Source organism: Drosophila novamexicana, unplaced genomic scaffold (genome assembly GCF_003285875.2).
Source record: "Drosophila novamexicana strain 15010-1031.04,08,12 unplaced genomic scaffold, DnovRS2.1 tig00000512-arrow-arrow-pilon, whole genome shotgun sequence".
Classification (NCBI taxonomy): Eukaryota; Metazoa; Arthropoda; class Insecta; order Diptera; family Drosophilidae; genus Drosophila; species Drosophila novamexicana.
In genome coordinates, this window is record NW_020824809.1 from 430,055 (window position 1) to 446,369 (window position 16,315).

Sequence of the window (16,315 nt, forward strand, 5' to 3'; positions counted from 1 at the left end):
TTTATATATGTAGCAGTATTCTGCATCCTGCAGTCGTGTCTGAGTATTGAGTATTGAAGTTCAGGACTGGATTCCGTGTTAAATACTTATTTAGACTAGCTGATGTCCTATTGATCGATTAATGAGCAAATTACAACCTTGAAAATTGCTAAGAGTTTGTTTGCTTTTTGCTTGGCTGTGTCGGTTCGAGTTGGTTAGTTTTATGTATGTAGCTCTAAATACAAGTAGATTTTGCATGCATTTTTTTACAGATACATTACATTACATAACATTATACTTATTTACGTCATAATATACCACTGGCCTCGTAAACATTTATTGCGTACACTCAATTGATCTATTTGCTGTAGTACATTAGCTCACTGTCCAAATGGAAAACGTGTGATTCTTGTTGTTGTTATTCATCATTTTACTGGCAGATTTACTGTTATACCAATTAGGTACGCGTACATATACATTTATATTATTAATTAATATATGTTTTTAAGTACTATATACCTACTAAAAACGTTATGTGTATATATTGTGTGTAGTTTGGGGCTAAACAAAAGATGTTTTTTATACCCTAAGTTATCGCCTCGAGGTGAATGAGTGTGTGCTTGTGTGTGTATCTGATTTATCAATAAATATTATGTCTTTTATGCATTTGGAGAAACATTAAAATAACATTTACTTAGTAGATACAAATGTATATGTATATAAAGAATTTACTATGTATATAAGTATATTTACAATATATTTATCTACTTATATGCATGCATTTTTCTTCTATATATGTAGTTTCTATTTACAATATGGCGGTAAAAGTTAAAATGTTTCAATTTGAGTTACACTTTGTTTTCTTTTTAGCTAAAATCGTTTTTGATCTCACTCAATATCACTTGATTTCACTAGAATTTTTATTTGCTTTACATATAGCAATAGTTTAGATGTGTAAGTACAATAAAAGTTTTAGGTTTTCTGCTTGAATTTGCTGAATTGGAGCTTAAAACCTAAAACAACAATGATCGTATAAGCTATATACTTTTGTATGTACTCAATCATGTACATGTCGTAACTCTTACTGGCTAAACACGTATCGCAATAAAAAAGTATCTGTAAAATGGGATGCAACTAGTTTAAGTAGAAAAACATGTATTAAACAGTACGTACGGGCTACTAGATTAAATCAACGTTGATTTGGACTTAGGTTAAAACTACAGTCGAGTCGAGAGTCAAGAAAAACGCCTACTGTAAAAATACGGTAGGTATATTTAAGTGTGTAACACAAATATTGCATTTGCCTACAATAACTAGTTAATAACAATTCAATTTGAACTTGCTTCACTGTTGGTTAAATTTATGTACAAATTAGACTATGACTCAGATCTACATATATCTGTTAGTGTCAAGCCCAAGAGTTGTCTAGCAGAGACAGAAAGATATATAGGTAGATAGATAGGTAGTGAGATAGGAAGAGTGTGTAGAAAACATGTGAAAAGTATGAATTAGAAAAATGCCTTTAACTGCTAAATACATCAAAATTACAATATTCATTTACTTACAATACACATTTAACTCTGAGCTTGGTTATTTTTTCATAAATGTCTGTATTTTACTTTACTTCTGACTGTAGACTAACTTTATATTCTAAGAGTGGTAAACAATGCTTGCTGCTTGCTTTACGCGATTGTCAATCGATGCTGGTGCCTGGCTATTTATCCATATCTAAGAAGATGCGGTGGCCAGAACTGTTACTGCAGAGGGAGCCGATGGTACTGCTGATGCTGCTACTGCCACTGCTACTGCAGACAGAGTTCCATTGTTAGATTGCTGTTTGGAATTGGATGATTGTTCAGCTTCTTGTACTCGATGCGTTTTCATATGGGCACTGCGGCTTTTGACCTTATTGAAGACTCTGGTAAATACAAAGACAGAAGAGTAGCAAGTGTCTTATATTAGAGTCTTGAATTAACAAGGTCGGTACGTAATTTAACTAGAATGCGAGCTATAGAATATAAGCACAAAGAACACTTAGATGTAGAAGGGAACACAGATAAAGCAGAGAATTTTTAATATCTAAATTACATGCATATAAGTAGATGTATAGATTTTGCGGTGATGCATGCAAAAACACGAAAAGCTTTTTTTTCTGTTCTATTTATTTAATTTCTTTTTGTCGGTATTCTGTTACTTAGCCTTGTGTGGAGATAAATTGCTTTGTTGTTATTATTTACTATGGAGAGTACAGAGTTTTGCTTGAAAGTTTCGAAACATAAAATAGAAAATTAATAAGTATAGTTGTAAGAGAACGAAAGAGTTAAAATTTATGTGCGCTGGAATGTTGTAACATAATGAATACAATTGCGGCGATTCTTCAGTTGTGATCTCGAAACAATGCGTTATATACATATTTGTATAATTTAGACCAAATTTTAAGCCAATCAGATGCTCAGGATCACGCATAAAGCAAGCTCCTTCATGGTATGAAAGAATTTCACATTTAGAAATTGGTTAAAATCGATGAACGAATTTCCCAGAAACGGTTATGTGGGTGTTATATTTACAATAGATCAAATGCAATTGCCATTTAGCGCTACATTTATAAAACAAAATAAGTAAGTACAAAAATACATAAAATCAGAGAACAGAGAGTTACGAAGTAATTAAGAGACAAACAGAAATGAAATAAAAAAAACGCAAATTGAAAACATAAAATTATAAATATATCATATATATATATAAATATATATATATACTTACCCTTGGCTTTGACGTCGTGGCCCAAGCGATTTTAATCGCCCTGAGGCTGATATTGTGAGGAGTTGATTTCAGTAACGCCTATTTGCGACCTGTGACACTTCGCTTTAAAATTGCAATTTATTGAATCATTTATTGATTTGATGGTTTGAGTAGGCGCGCGTATTGTAATTGGATATAGTTTAATTTTGTTTAGATTGTCATCATGGAACAATAAATACAATACAACAACAATAACAACAATTATTATCGCGTAATGAAAACGTTAACTAAACGGCATGAAAATTTAGGACTGATACATGGAATGAACTAAATGCTGCAAAGAACACTACGAAATCAAGGCATGAAGCAAACCGAGGCTAACATATAGTAGATCGATAGGAAAGGAGCTAGAAAGTGTAGAGCAGAACTTACTATAAGAAATCATAGATTTTAAACGAAAACAAATTTACGTTCAAAACGAAAATGGAAGACGGAAAAAGAAAAAAGAAAAAGAAAAAAGGAACACGAAACCAAAGTGATAGTTATTAGCCCAGATGTTTGGGGTCAATTACAAATAACTTTTAAGACGAAAGTTACGGCTACGATATAACGTGCTTTACGGTCTTAACTCAATACGGGCACTCAAATCGCTCAATATGCTTGCGTAATTCAAATTTTCATGAGCTGGCATTTTAGGTTTTACGAATTGTTGTGGATATTTTCTTGGGGGAATCTTACTTGCCGCACACCTTGCAGGGAAATTCACTCTCCTTGGCTGTATTGGAATTGCTGCTGTTGCTGCTGTCTTTTGATGCTGTCGATGCTGTTCCTGTTGCTGCTGCTGCTGCTGCTGCTGCTGATAACAGAGCAGTATTTATGGAAGAGCCTGGTGCAATGTTGTTGCTGATAATATTGTTGTTGAGGGTGGAGTTATTGCCATTGGCGTGCGTTATGATTGTTGTTGTTGCACTGTTGCATTGATTGGTATGGCTACTAGTCTGGGTTGCGCATGCGTTGTTGCTATTGTTGTTGCTGCTATTGTTGCAAGTGTGGTTGTTGTTGGCACTAACTGCCGTGGCATGCTGGTTGTTGTTGTTGCTATTACTGTTGTTGGCATTTCTGCCATAAGCGTGTATGCGAACATGACCATGCAGAGCTGCTTTTGAGGTGAAGCTCTATAGTTTGGTCACAGACGCGGAGTCAAACGCAGGGAGATATATTAGCAGTATGTACAAGAAAGAAAGGAAAAATGAATGTGAGTCAGTTTTGAGGACTTGTTGTTGTGCTATGGGGCTAGGCAGAACTAATTATGGTCATATGCCGGACTCAATATATCGCAGCATTCATAGACTATAACTTACCGCCGAGCAATCGGCAATCTCGCAGACGTAGGGCTTCTGTTCCACTATTGGGGTGCTGGCAGGAACTGGCTCCATCTTTAGGTGAGAAACCTTGTAGTCCACACATAGCTTTTTCCAAAAATAATACATTTGAACGCATTCGCCCGAAGTCTTCGTAAGTAACTGAAAGGAATGTAAGTATAATTGTGATACCAGGAAGAGTGCTCAAAAATTCTTAAATAGTATGCTTAACAGTAACAAACATACTCATTCTCGTTTCTATTTTGTTGGTTCAAATCTCTAACAAACCAAATAACAACAAAGGGATGTTGGTATCGACGCTTATCGATTTTCGGTTAAGGCCTCGAGAAGACGCAAAAAAAAATATTCATTTTATTATTGATTTCAAAGATGCGTGGTAAAGATTTATCAGGCTTAAGCAAAATATTTTAGACTGTGTTTAAACGTTTGAGTAACAAATAAATTTGAAATAGGCAGAGTCTATCGGCAAAAGCGTTTAAAATTTGGTCTTTTTCGAATGCCTACCAAATTTCCATAAATTATTTAGGTATTTTTGGAACAGTTGGTGTAATACTCAAAAATATAATTTAACGGGATTGACCTCGTTAAAATACTTCCCCGCAATATGAAGAAAATAAACCGATCGTTTTTTTTTGGTGAAATACTTCCATACTATAAGTGAAGCGGACTTCTTGCATTATCTCTTAATAGTTCCCATAGTTAAATGAATGCTACGGCAGTTGTAAGATCGAGAAAAACCTAAGGTGAGGCATTGAGGAGCGTGAACCAAAGATATGTTTGGCCTGCAGCCATCCTTAAAATAAGTAGTGCCGAAATTGTTTTGGAAACACGGACTTTGTTACGTTCTTGTTCAATTTTATATGGAAATACAATTGCATAGCCCAATTTTGAACGCTGCTATAGATTTTAAGCTAAAAGACCTTTTTAAAACTTTCCTATACAAACATTATTTTGTGAGTTACTTAAATTTACCTCGCTGGCAATTTTTCCAAAGTCCTTCCCGTGCTTCTCCAGACCACGTAGAAACTGCTCTAGCTCATAGGCAGTCCATTTCATTTGGAATGCGCTGGACTGCGTTTGCAACAGGGTGAGCACAGCCGCCGCTGAGTTGCCTTTGGCCTCGAGCAGCGTTTGAAGGGCTACCTCTTCGGAATGGCTACCCATGGGAACGGCCGAAGATTTGCTGAGATCTATATAACGCATTAGTATCTTCTCGTCTATCTGTACGCTTGGATCCCAAAGTAGGTCTGCACTCATTGTTTCCTTGGTTGATTCTTCTGGCGATTTGCAGGCTGGGATCTGCGCTTGATAAGTGGATCCAAGATTCACCTTGGACTCATCGCAGAAATCAACCAACCCCACAGGATCGCCAAAGTCATCGTCAAAGACGTCAAACATTCCTTGGCCGAGCTGCTTACGCACATTGCAATAGAGTCCTGTGCCCTTGCGATCTGGATTAAGAATTGGCGCGGGTGTGTAGTGTGTCCGCGAAGGCTTGCGTAGCTTTGAGCGATGCGGGGAAAGTGTTTGGAATTTCGAGAACTTGTGCACATCCTGTGCTCCATTTGAACGCAGGCGACGCTTTAAGATGGAATTAGTTTGGTTGGACAGCGGCTGTAGATTGGAAACGCTCGGTGTTGCTGTGACTACTGGTGTAGCTACTGCTGCAGGTAATGCGGCAAGCATAGGTTTGCTGCAGTTATTTTTGATGCTGTCGCCGCAGGCAAAGAGCAGGCTCGCATCCAGTTCAGTTGTCTGACCGGCATTCGAGTTAAGCATCGAGGTAAATGCTTGTTTATCGTTGGATGCGCTGTTGCTGCCATAAAGTATTGGCTGCAGCAAACTATTCAGTGGCTGCAGCATCATCGACTGCTGAGTGGCATCTAGGTACTGTGTTTGACAGGACACGGGAGTAAAGTTGGTGAGCATAAAGTCTGTCTGTTGCTGCTGTTCTGGTTGTTCAGATTGAATTGCAGATTGCTGTGGCAATTGCATTTGCTCTTGCTGTTGCTGAGATTGCTGTTGCTGTTGCTGTTGCTGCTGCTGTTGCTGCTGCTGTTTCTGCTGCTGTTGCTGCTGCTGTTGCTGCTGCTGTTGCTGCTGATGTTGCTCTTGCTGTTCCTGCTGGGGCTGCAGTTGCAGTTGCTGTTGCAGTTGATGTTGGTCGTAAAGTACAGTGGTAGACTGCAACTGCTCGATAGGTTGTGTGGTCGATGTCGTAGACGTTGTCGTGTGGACAACCTGTCGCTGCTGACCGAATTCTCTTGGTGAGGAGGACAAAAGTGGATCATCAGAGTTAGGCATCATTTGGGATTGCAGGCCCAGCCCCGGTAAATAGTAAAGATCAATGATGTTCTCGCCCTGCTGCTCGCTAGTTAGCTGCAGTTGCATATTTTCATCGGGCAGCACCTCACGTAGCACCTGCTTAACATCCTCTGCAGATCCAATGCCACTGGTGAAGAAGGACTCAGACAGAGGCGAGGTAGCATTTCGTGAGTCATTTAGGAACTCCTGATCCTCATCGAGAAATGAGAGATTCGTCTCGGCAAACTCCCGCAGGTCGCATTCGGCATCGTCCTCGGTGCTGTTCAAGAGATCTTCCACCTTAATGGATGGATCGAAGCTGCTTTCTTCCAGCACCGACTTTAGTTTAAGTATTTTCTCGTTGTCATTATCACTGAGCTGCTGCATGGAATCGCTCTCGTCTGTTTTAAAATAGACGTGTGAGAAGTCTGTTTTATCGCCAAAGAACGTGTGACTGGCATCCACAAACTGAGCCGCAGCATCCTCTACAAAGGGTGAAGATTGAGCCACATTCTCGTGGCTGGAGGGTGGCGTCGGGTAGGCTAGTGGCGAATGCAACGGTGACGAGAGCAAGCCTAGGGTGCTGTTTCCACGCATGTTGGCGATGGCCTGGATTTGAGAACTGTTCTGCATGATAATCTCTTTGGAATGAAATTGCTGAAAGGTGGGCAACGGCGTCGTTTTATTGAGGCTGCTGGCTGTGCTGCTGTGTACAGGATCGGGCTCCAGCTTGACCAGCCGTGTGTGAACATTATCGCTGGCCTCACTGAGCAGCGAAAAGTCCTCGGAATGTTCGCTTTTGTGCACATCGTCCTCGTCATCGTTGAGCAGTTCCATAGTATCCACAGTTTGCAGTAGCATTTCCGTGTCCGATACATTGTACACCTCAGCGTCTTCGAAGAGATCCGATGCATCCGCATCGGAAGTGTAAGTAACAGTGTAAACACCCCCACCACCAGCTATGCTGTTTGCTTCACCGACACCTACACTCTCCTGGCTGGGCGTTATGGTCAGGGAGAGGGGAGTCCCGTCTGGCAATGATATACTGCTTGCAGAACAAGTTGTATTGCTGTCGTTGGTTGTGAGGGAGTTGCTAGAAATTAACTTGCTCTTGGTGGACACCACGTGCACATCAGAAGGTATGATGACGGTGCGATTGTTGTTGGTGATAATCTGCCGACCAGCCTGGACACTGCTGCTAATGGTTGTGAGCTCCGAGCCGCCAACATTGCTTAAGATCAGATTTGTACTGTTTTGTGCCTGTAGCTGTGTTTTCTTAGAGGCCACGGCAATGCGCGTTCCACGCTTAAGTAACTCAATTAACGTCGAGTCTTTGGAGTCCGCATTGCTAGTGACGCCACTGATGCTACCGCCGCCCTTAAGAGCCGTCAGTGCGCTCATGGTTGTTGTCGTTGGCACGTTGTTGGTGGTAATGGTAATTGTATTGGCGCCACTGCCCAAATTAAGGGTTTTGGGATGTCTGTGACCTCCGCTGAAGATCTCAATACTTTGCGGCAGTCCAATCTGCTGTATACTTAGCCCAGAGCTGCTCTTGATAGTGGTAGCCGCGGGCAGCACCGCTGTAGTAGTACTGGTGCTGGTGGCTAGTGCCTGGCTCAGGCTGCTCGTGTTACTCTTCGGGCTTAAGAAGCTCTCTAAGTCGCTTAAGGAGCGGCGCAGACTGTTGCTGTTGTTGCTACAGCTGCCAACACCTCCGTTGTTTGCGGTGCTGCTGGGTGGAGCAGGCACAACGAAGGCGCCCTGCGAGACAGGAGACGGCATTAATTTGAGTCGTTTTATCGGGGGCTTATGTCAAATCACCTTATTGATGTCCTTGCGCTTACTAATGATCTTCTCCTCGATAAGGGCACGCACACCTATGCTCGCAGTCTGCAAGGGCGGTCCGCTGGAGTCCTTTTTCTCGCTGCGCTTGGTTTCCGGATCCTTTTTAAAGTAACCGCCATGCAGACGCATGTGCCCATTGAGAGCGGGTATATTTTTGAACTTGCGGTGACATAGATTGCACTCAACCGGCTTGTCAATCTTAACAATATTGAGCAGGTGGGGATTAATAGCGGCCACTAGCTGCTGGTTCAATTCATCGTCCTTGACCTCGTCAGGTGAACTTGAAGCGGAGGCAACCATATCTGTACCATCCTCCACGGTAACGGTGACATTTTGCGCATTATTGAGCTGAAAGTATGAACAGCATTATGGGTTAGAGGTCAATAAATCTTGGGCTCATCCAATGCTTACCAATTGCATGTTCCACGTGCGTGGACGTGCCGAGACTGGTGCCGTCTCTGTATTGATCTTATAGGAGCTGACGCTGTTGGGCGAAGAGACCGTCACTTGGGCACTGGTTTGCTTAGTCTGTTGCATGATCTTGCTTATGAGATCGAGTTGCTCGCGCGTTAGTCCATCGCCCTCTAAGGTTGCGCCATCACTAAGCGTAATTGTGGGCGAACTAGTCAGAACGGAGCTGCCGCTACCGCCAGATGTTGAGCAAGATGATGATGTTGTCGACGATGCTATTGAGGATGTCGAAGTGGTAGGCGACAGCAATGTGACTCCCGTTTTAATTGGCAAATTCATAGCCTTGATCTGTTCATCGGACAGCGCAATGCCAGTGGCAGCATCCACCACAGAGCTGCCTGTGGAAATGTAGGTACGAATGCAAGTGGCCCCATCTGGCGAGCTGGCGTCCCCACTAGCTGTAGCCGGTGAAAGACTTAGTGAGCTGGTGGTCACACCCACACTACTGCTGCTGCTGCTGCTGCTTCCGCTGCCGCAGTTTGAGCTAGCTGTGGGCGAGAGTGAGTTGTTATTGAGCGTTGCCACGCCTCCGTGGTGATTCTCTGAATGACGGCGAAGAGAACGCGCATCGCAATATGATTTGCCGCAGCCATCTGCCTTACACTCGTAAGGCTTCTTGTTGCGATGCGTCATCATGTGTCCGTTTCTAGGGTGGAACAGGAAATTTTAATTGAATAGGTTAGTAGATCAGTAGATCGATGCAGCGCTTCATTAACTTACAAGTGATCTTGCCGCTTGAATGCCTTCGAGCAGAGCGCGCAAATATATTTCCGCTCGTCGCTGTGCGTCAGTTTGTGCTTGGCCAGTGCCGAAGCATTTCCAAAGATCTTGCTACAAATCTATAAAAAGTACACCAAAGCAAGAGAAATGTAATTAGCATCACACTCGGTCCTCAGATGCCGTCTACATTACTGAAAGCTTTGCAGACGCCCCTAAAGGCTATTTTGAAATTTTAATGAGCCACGTTGCGTGTGCGTAATATAACATACGTAGTTCGTAATACATAATTATGCTTGTTTTTATGAAATGAGCATAGCCACCGACGTAAATTTCGACATGAATAGGACACCTTTAACTAATACGGGCAATATTTTACATATTGAGAATATCGAAATATCAGAATTAATTTGCTCTCAAATCGAGTATCGACTAAAGAATAGAATTGCGAAACTTTGCAAACCCTATTTAATATAATCCGTAGGGAAGGACAGTTCAATTTTTTTATTTATAATATTTTGGTGGCAGAAGCTAAATATTTTTGAAAACAAACAAGAAAATGATTTTATATTTAATGGACCCTGTGGGGTGGGTATTATTAAAATGTTTAAAATAAAGTTCGAAATTTATCCAAAATTTAAATCTGTTACGGCCATAATATTGTCTCTATCTTCTGAAGTGGTCATTCCGAATTGTGATCTGGGAAAACATAGATTTTTGCGGTATGCCCACGACCAAGTTTTAAGCTTTTTAACAGAGCCAAAAGACGAGTATACAGACGGGTGAACAGAAAAACGGGGATTGCGCAAAACCAATATAACCTTTGCTTTACGGTTTTGGCACTTGGCCAGTGCAGTTAATTACGCACCTGACACTGCTGGGGTCCGTGACGAGTCGGCGAGGATAGTTTGGGTCGGCTCTTTCTGGGTGCGTTATCGACGGTAATAATGCCAATGCCGGTGCCTGTGGTGTTCGTGGATGCTGCTGCAGTTACAATACCAGGAACATTTCGACCGTTGCTCTTGAAGCTCAAACTGTGACCGCTGCTGCTGTTGCTGTCGTTACTGCTGCTGTTGCTGCTGCTGCTGCTGCCAATGCTAATGCTGCTGCCCACGGATGAGGCGTTGCTGAAGTTGCTGCTGTTGCTGCAGTTGCTATTATTATTGTGCTGACTGAGTAAACTGGCTGCGCTGCTGGTGCTGCTGTTGCTCATAATCTGCGCCAGCGTCGTGACATTGGTGGCCGTGTTGCTGCAGCTGCTGCTCCGTATCAGACAGTTCTTTATGTAGTTGGTCTTGCTGCCGCCAATGCTGCTAATGGTTGTATTTGTGGAAGCGCTAACAGTTTGCACGCTGATCTTATTGCTGGCACTGCGTCGCGTTATCGTTATTTTATTTGGACCGGCCAGATGAACTCCAGAGCTCGTTGTTGCTAGGGTGTTGTTCAGAATTGTTGTTGAAGTGCTGCTGTTTCTTCTGCTGCTACCATTGATGTAGCTACTTCGCTTACTGTTGTTGCTATAGATGTTAGTATTGCTGCTAGTTTGTTTGTTTTTAAATGCTGAAAATGGCATGCATAAATGTAGTTAATCGATTCAAGCCCGTACTAGTTCTGACTTACAGGCGGTCTGTATGGTGCCCAAGACATCTGCTAACATGTCCGGATCCGGATAGCCAATGGTCAGCGCATTCTCCAATGCTGACGTTATTCCTGACGATGCCGAGAACGTTTCAAGCACTGTGACGCCATTCGCTTGGGTGCCTAATGACGATGTTGATATTGCATTGGTTGCTATTGTTGTTGCTGGTGCTGTTGTTGCTGTTGTCGTGCTGTCGGCTGCCTCCAAGGCATTCGCATCTCTTAGTTGCAGTGTTACGGAACCCTCGCTGCCGACAGATGCGCTGCACATCAGCACGCGCGGTGCGCTGAGATTCGTCAATGGCAGGTGTATGCTCTTAGGTACCTGCGGCGGACAAAATATAGAGGAGCAAAGGCTAAAAGCTGCTTAATTATGACTACACCTATGCTAATATACATTATTTATCTGTGCGCTTTACTGAATAAGAAAGATAATTGGAAAGAGGCAGAGCTACAAACACAATATGCCGTCGTGTCCGTTCTAAATGACTGCCACGAGCTAAGCGACAACTGAAGGCGTCTTCTGCGGCTGTCAGGCGGGCTTATTTTAGATTATTGATAATTCTCGGCAACTGTCACCTAATGAAAGACGCGACGCATAATTAATTGAATTTAAATGCATTTCACTTTGAGTCACATGCCTCTTCATATTGTGTTGTAGTAAGCACGGAAGTCGACGGGTCCAACAATTGCAAACGTCCTCGTTGCAATATAAAATACTTAGACATATACGAATTTGTGTGAGCGTTAAATTGCTTTGCGCAATGTTATATTTCAGGGGCAGCCTTTTGATATGTTTGATATGACAGCGCATGTATATATTTATTAAAATGCAATAAAAACAGGAGTCGATGCTCTGGGGAAGATCGAGTTTACTGGGTCATATTAACATGCATATTTGCCAAATGGACAGAGTGGTAGAGGTGTTAGGCAATTAAAGGCTTATACGCCGCAACGAATGACCAATTATTGAGGCTTGCAATGGCCCGTAACAGCAAAACAAGAGCAAATAAACAAAAAAGTTGGGCATAAATTTCCAGAAGTGTCTGCGACGATAGCCGAAAGGAAAACTAAAACGAAGACATTCGCATAAATTAGTTTCTCCGAGCACATAAAATTTCGCATTGCATAAATAAACAAAGTGTTTATTGTTTAGTTGTGCGCAAAGTGAACAGCGCACAAAAAATGAAAAGTTACCCTGATCTGGTCACTGGCAATGGAGCAGTAGCCACAATTGGCCAAGTGCCTAAGTGCCTAAGTGGCCAAATGCCCAAGTGGCCTAGTGCCTGCCTCTGTGGAATAAGCAGCTCAGGGAGCGGCAGTTTTATATGTTGTGTTAATGCTTTGTTTATTTTAAAGTGCTTGAACATACAATGGATGGGCCAGGTGAGAGCTCTTTTTAATTGGTTTCTGGTTTTATCACTCATTTAATGAATGTTTTGGTAAATTTCGTACTTCCTTTCTTTATTCAAAGAATATGACTGTTGACTGTTGTTATGTTAGCCTGCAGACGAGTGATAATATACTAAACAATTTTTTTATATTGGCGCTAACTTTCCCCTAAAGAAAACAATTTTGAGTGCCCCAGTCTCGAATAGCTGTAACATAAATTTGTACTTTTTGATATACTTACATATGCACAAAGCAAATGCATGCGCACGTTGGGAAATTCATCCCTAAATATCTTCTTTATTTTGTTTGTTTCATATTTACAAGGCAAAAATGTGGCATTGAAATAAGCGCATTCGCCAAAAATCAAATGAGTATCATTATAAAACTTATCAAATCAATTATTGGCATTATCAATGTACTCCGGAGATTATAGGAGCAACGAATACCACCATACATAATAAAACAAATTTAACTTTCTGACAATTTCGCACAGTCAAATAAAAAAAGTTTATTAACTTATAAATTCATTTTTCATAGGGTGTCTTGTAGTCAAGCATTCCCGACTAGAGCTTTCCAGCTTTTAATTACATACAACAACGCAAGTTATTTAGTCGCATAGTACATTCAATTAATATTTATTATTGTTTAGCAGGGCTGAATTTTATGCGCATGGGCTGACTGATAAAAAAAAATCTCGGCTAACATGTCAGGCTGTCATATCACAGCAGGGGCAGCCATGAGAAAAACACCACACACCACCGAACATGACGGCACATCCTGTTGCGACATGTCGCGGTGCCATCTTCACCTGCGCCACGGTGCATGCGTGTGATGTGAATGTGTATATTTTTACAGCGTGATTCATATGTCAATCAACTGTCAATGTCACTCCAAAAAAAAAAAAATTAAGAGAAGAAAAAGTAAGACCTTCGACTGGTTGAAACTGACGTCCAAAATATAGGAGCAAGCGGTTCTGCTCTGCGCCGAAAAGCAGGGCAAGAATCATACGAGGACGGAGGGTTGGATGTTAGGCTGATCGACGGCTGATTTTTACGGCGGAGCATTTGTCTCACAGGTGTCCTCTCCTGGCACACATACAATTTTGTAAGTAAGTATAACATTCATATACATATTCATAACATTTTTGAGAATATGACAACATCAAATTGAATACTTTAGGCGGCAATTTGTCATCGGGTTTTGCTTATTAGTAAAATGAGTTGAAACACATGTTCAGGCACACCCTCTGGCTTGCTGCCTCAGTTTTCCCAACTTATTTCCCTCCACTGGAAAAGCCCAACGCTCGCGCAAAGGCAATGAATTCGTCATCAACGTCGCCATCATCAATAAGCATAAGCCATTCATCAACCAAGTCCAAGTCGCAAGGCTGTTGGGCGTTTATGTTATTTTAAATTGGGAAATGTTTATGAATGATATGTGTTGCAGCCTGTTCAATGTTTAGAACGTGCTTAACACGGCGAATGCGTAATTTAATGAGTTTAATATTTGATTAGCTTTAATCTTAAATATTTTATTGCTTTTTGATGATTATTTATGCAGTGTGTGTTTGCGCGCTAGCTTGGCGCATGCCTGATATTGCTCATACGCAATGTTGGCCAATTTGATTATATAAATAAATGCTATTTGTGCCATAGGCATAAAGACGTGTATGTGTGTGTATGTCAGATCATACATATTGTGTATTATTTATCGTGCCTTATGAATGATTGCACACAAACGGAGGTTTTATTGTAGCTTTTGTTGCTGTTGGCGTTGCTTTTCGCGTACTTACCGTATTTATGGCAGCCATCGTCGCACTTGACGCAGTTGATGTTCTTGTTGTTGTTGGTGGTGCTTGTTCTTGTTCTTATAGTTGTTATTGTTGTTGTTGTAGTGGTGGTGGTGGTGATGATGGGGATACAAAATCAAAAATCTGCAAAAAGGTTTGTATGATAGAACATATACGATTTCTGTTTTTTTTTTTTTTTTTTTTTTGTTTCACATTGTTCGCTGCGCGTTTTGCTTTGGCGACATCTAATTGAATTTAACAGAAAAGGAAAATCGAAACAAGAACCAAGAAACCCATATTTGATGCAGAAAAATGTGCGCATAAAACCAAGAAAACATAAGATGATTGCTGTAGAGCGGTTAAAAAAGAAATAAAGTAAATACATGCAAAAGGCCAAGGCGTACGAGAAGACGAAGGCTGATAAAACATATGAACAAAACATGGGAGTACAATCAAAATGTATGAAATATAGAGTACCTTAAAGGAATAGATGGAACTGGATAGTTGATTTTTGAGATACGGGATGGTGCATTTGGCCACTGAACTCACGATGACATACTGATTTAATGATAGGCTGACTGACTGACAGAGTGACTGATTGATTGGCTAGCATGTTAAGGCATCTGTGACTGAGCATTGGAGCATTAGCGTAAATATAGCAAACTACCCATTCCAACGTATAAAGCGTGACAGTGAAAATATCACCTTCTTTTTTTTGAAGCCTGTGAAAACGAAAGTTTTATATTTAATTTTCATTGTATGCATTCGCCGACCCACCAATTTCCCTTGCTTTGTTTTCTGCCATCGGCGTAGACGCCGCTGTCGACTTCAACGTCGTCGAGTCTGCTTTTAAATTTCGTTTTGTAATTTCTTAGTTTTCTTTGTCTCTCATTATTTATTTTTGTATACAACAGTCTTTGTCTGTCTGTCCGTCTGCATGTTTTTGCTTTAGTTATTTTATTGCACGTTCTACAGATTTATTTTTATATTAAATAAACTATTTCCCTTCAAACCGACCCATACCGACCCTATCGACACATGTATGCACATGTAGTTCGCAAAAGAGAAATTACGAGCTTACATACACACAAACTAACATAAGTATCAAATGATGATGAATTTTTGTATGTATTGTTAATAACATTAGGCATTATATTATATATTGTTAAAATACAAATTGAACCATGGAACATATTCGCAATAAGAACTCTGATAACTAAGCATAGCCTATACTTCGAAGCTATGTCTTGAAGTTTAAGTCAATTTCAAATATTTTACAATAACGCCTGAGCACTCAACCAGGCTTGGCGAAATATCACCTAAGCCAACTGTGCTGTAATAAAAATGCATGCTATTTTTGATTTAACACAATAAATAATCATAAAAAAAAGTTCAAATATAACCTAGGTAAATTTTATTCAACTCCAACATATTCTTATTTAGGGAAATTCTAAAATGTGTTCATTTGAAACTGGAAATTTTGTATTTAGATAAACAATAAACACAAAGCCTAAGGCCTGATCGTTCAATCGTTGACACTGATATATATAATATTAAAAGTGTTATCATGTAATAGAACTTACATAATTTTGATTAACTTGATCAACTGCCTAACCCTCTATGAAATCATGAAGAACTCTCTTTCGAATTTTAGCTAACCAAACTTAAGAATAGCGTAATTTATGATTATTTATATTTATTTATACGATTATGCGCCTATCTCCACGGTCGACAACCAGACATGCAGACCCTTTTTGAAATACACAAGCGCGGAAAATATAAGCAGAACGATGCGGCGCACTCATAATGCAATAGACCAACATACAGACACAGATACAGATACAATGTGCAAAATGCTTTTGCTTTTCGAATAGCATGAACATTTTAAGCAGCTACGATAGAAGCCGAAAATGTGACGGCCAAGCCAAAGTATCTGAATATCTCCTCGTGCGGACGCTGCTTTTTAATTAAAAGTATTTACAAGCATGCATCTGTACATACTATATACATAGCTTGTGAATACATATGTGAGCGCACAGCACATTGCACAGTGGTA

The 16,315-nt window shown here is 40.7% G+C and overlaps 1 protein-coding gene across 1 annotated transcript; it reads right to left on the reverse strand.

Annotated features, from left to right (window-relative positions):
* Positions 1 to 707: 707 nt before the first annotated feature.
* On the reverse strand, positions 708 to 14,339 carry LOC115761948 (serine-rich adhesin for platelets). The gene is made up of 12 exons (XM_030703984.1): positions 14,263 to 14,339; positions 11,061 to 11,403; positions 10,309 to 11,000; positions 9,444 to 9,562; positions 8,664 to 9,369; positions 8,229 to 8,600; positions 6,279 to 8,168; positions 5,076 to 6,227; positions 4,083 to 4,244; positions 3,460 to 3,896; positions 2,743 to 2,844; positions 708 to 1,897 (listed from the first exon to the last, which is right to left on the reverse strand). Exons 1-11 carry the CDS (start codon positions 14,278 to 14,280, stop codon positions 2,811 to 2,813), a joined length of 5,925 nt encoding a protein of 1,974 aa, XP_030559844.1. The 5' UTR covers positions 14,281 to 14,339; the 3' UTR covers positions 708 to 1,897; positions 2,743 to 2,810.
* Between the last annotated feature and the right edge of the window lie 1,976 nt (positions 14,340 to 16,315).

Excerpts from the sequence above, each read along its gene's own strand:
- LOC115761948 (XM_030703984.1), bottom strand. Across the intron at positions 9,563-10,308 it reads ACGGACCCCAGCAGTGTCAG|ATTTGTAGCAAGATCTTTGG; the intron begins GTGCGTAATTAA and ends TACTTTTTATAG. Across the intron at positions 3,897-4,082 it reads AGATTGCCGATTGCTCGGCG|AGCTTCACCTCAAAAGCAGC; the intron begins GTAAGTTATAGT and ends ACCAAACTATAG.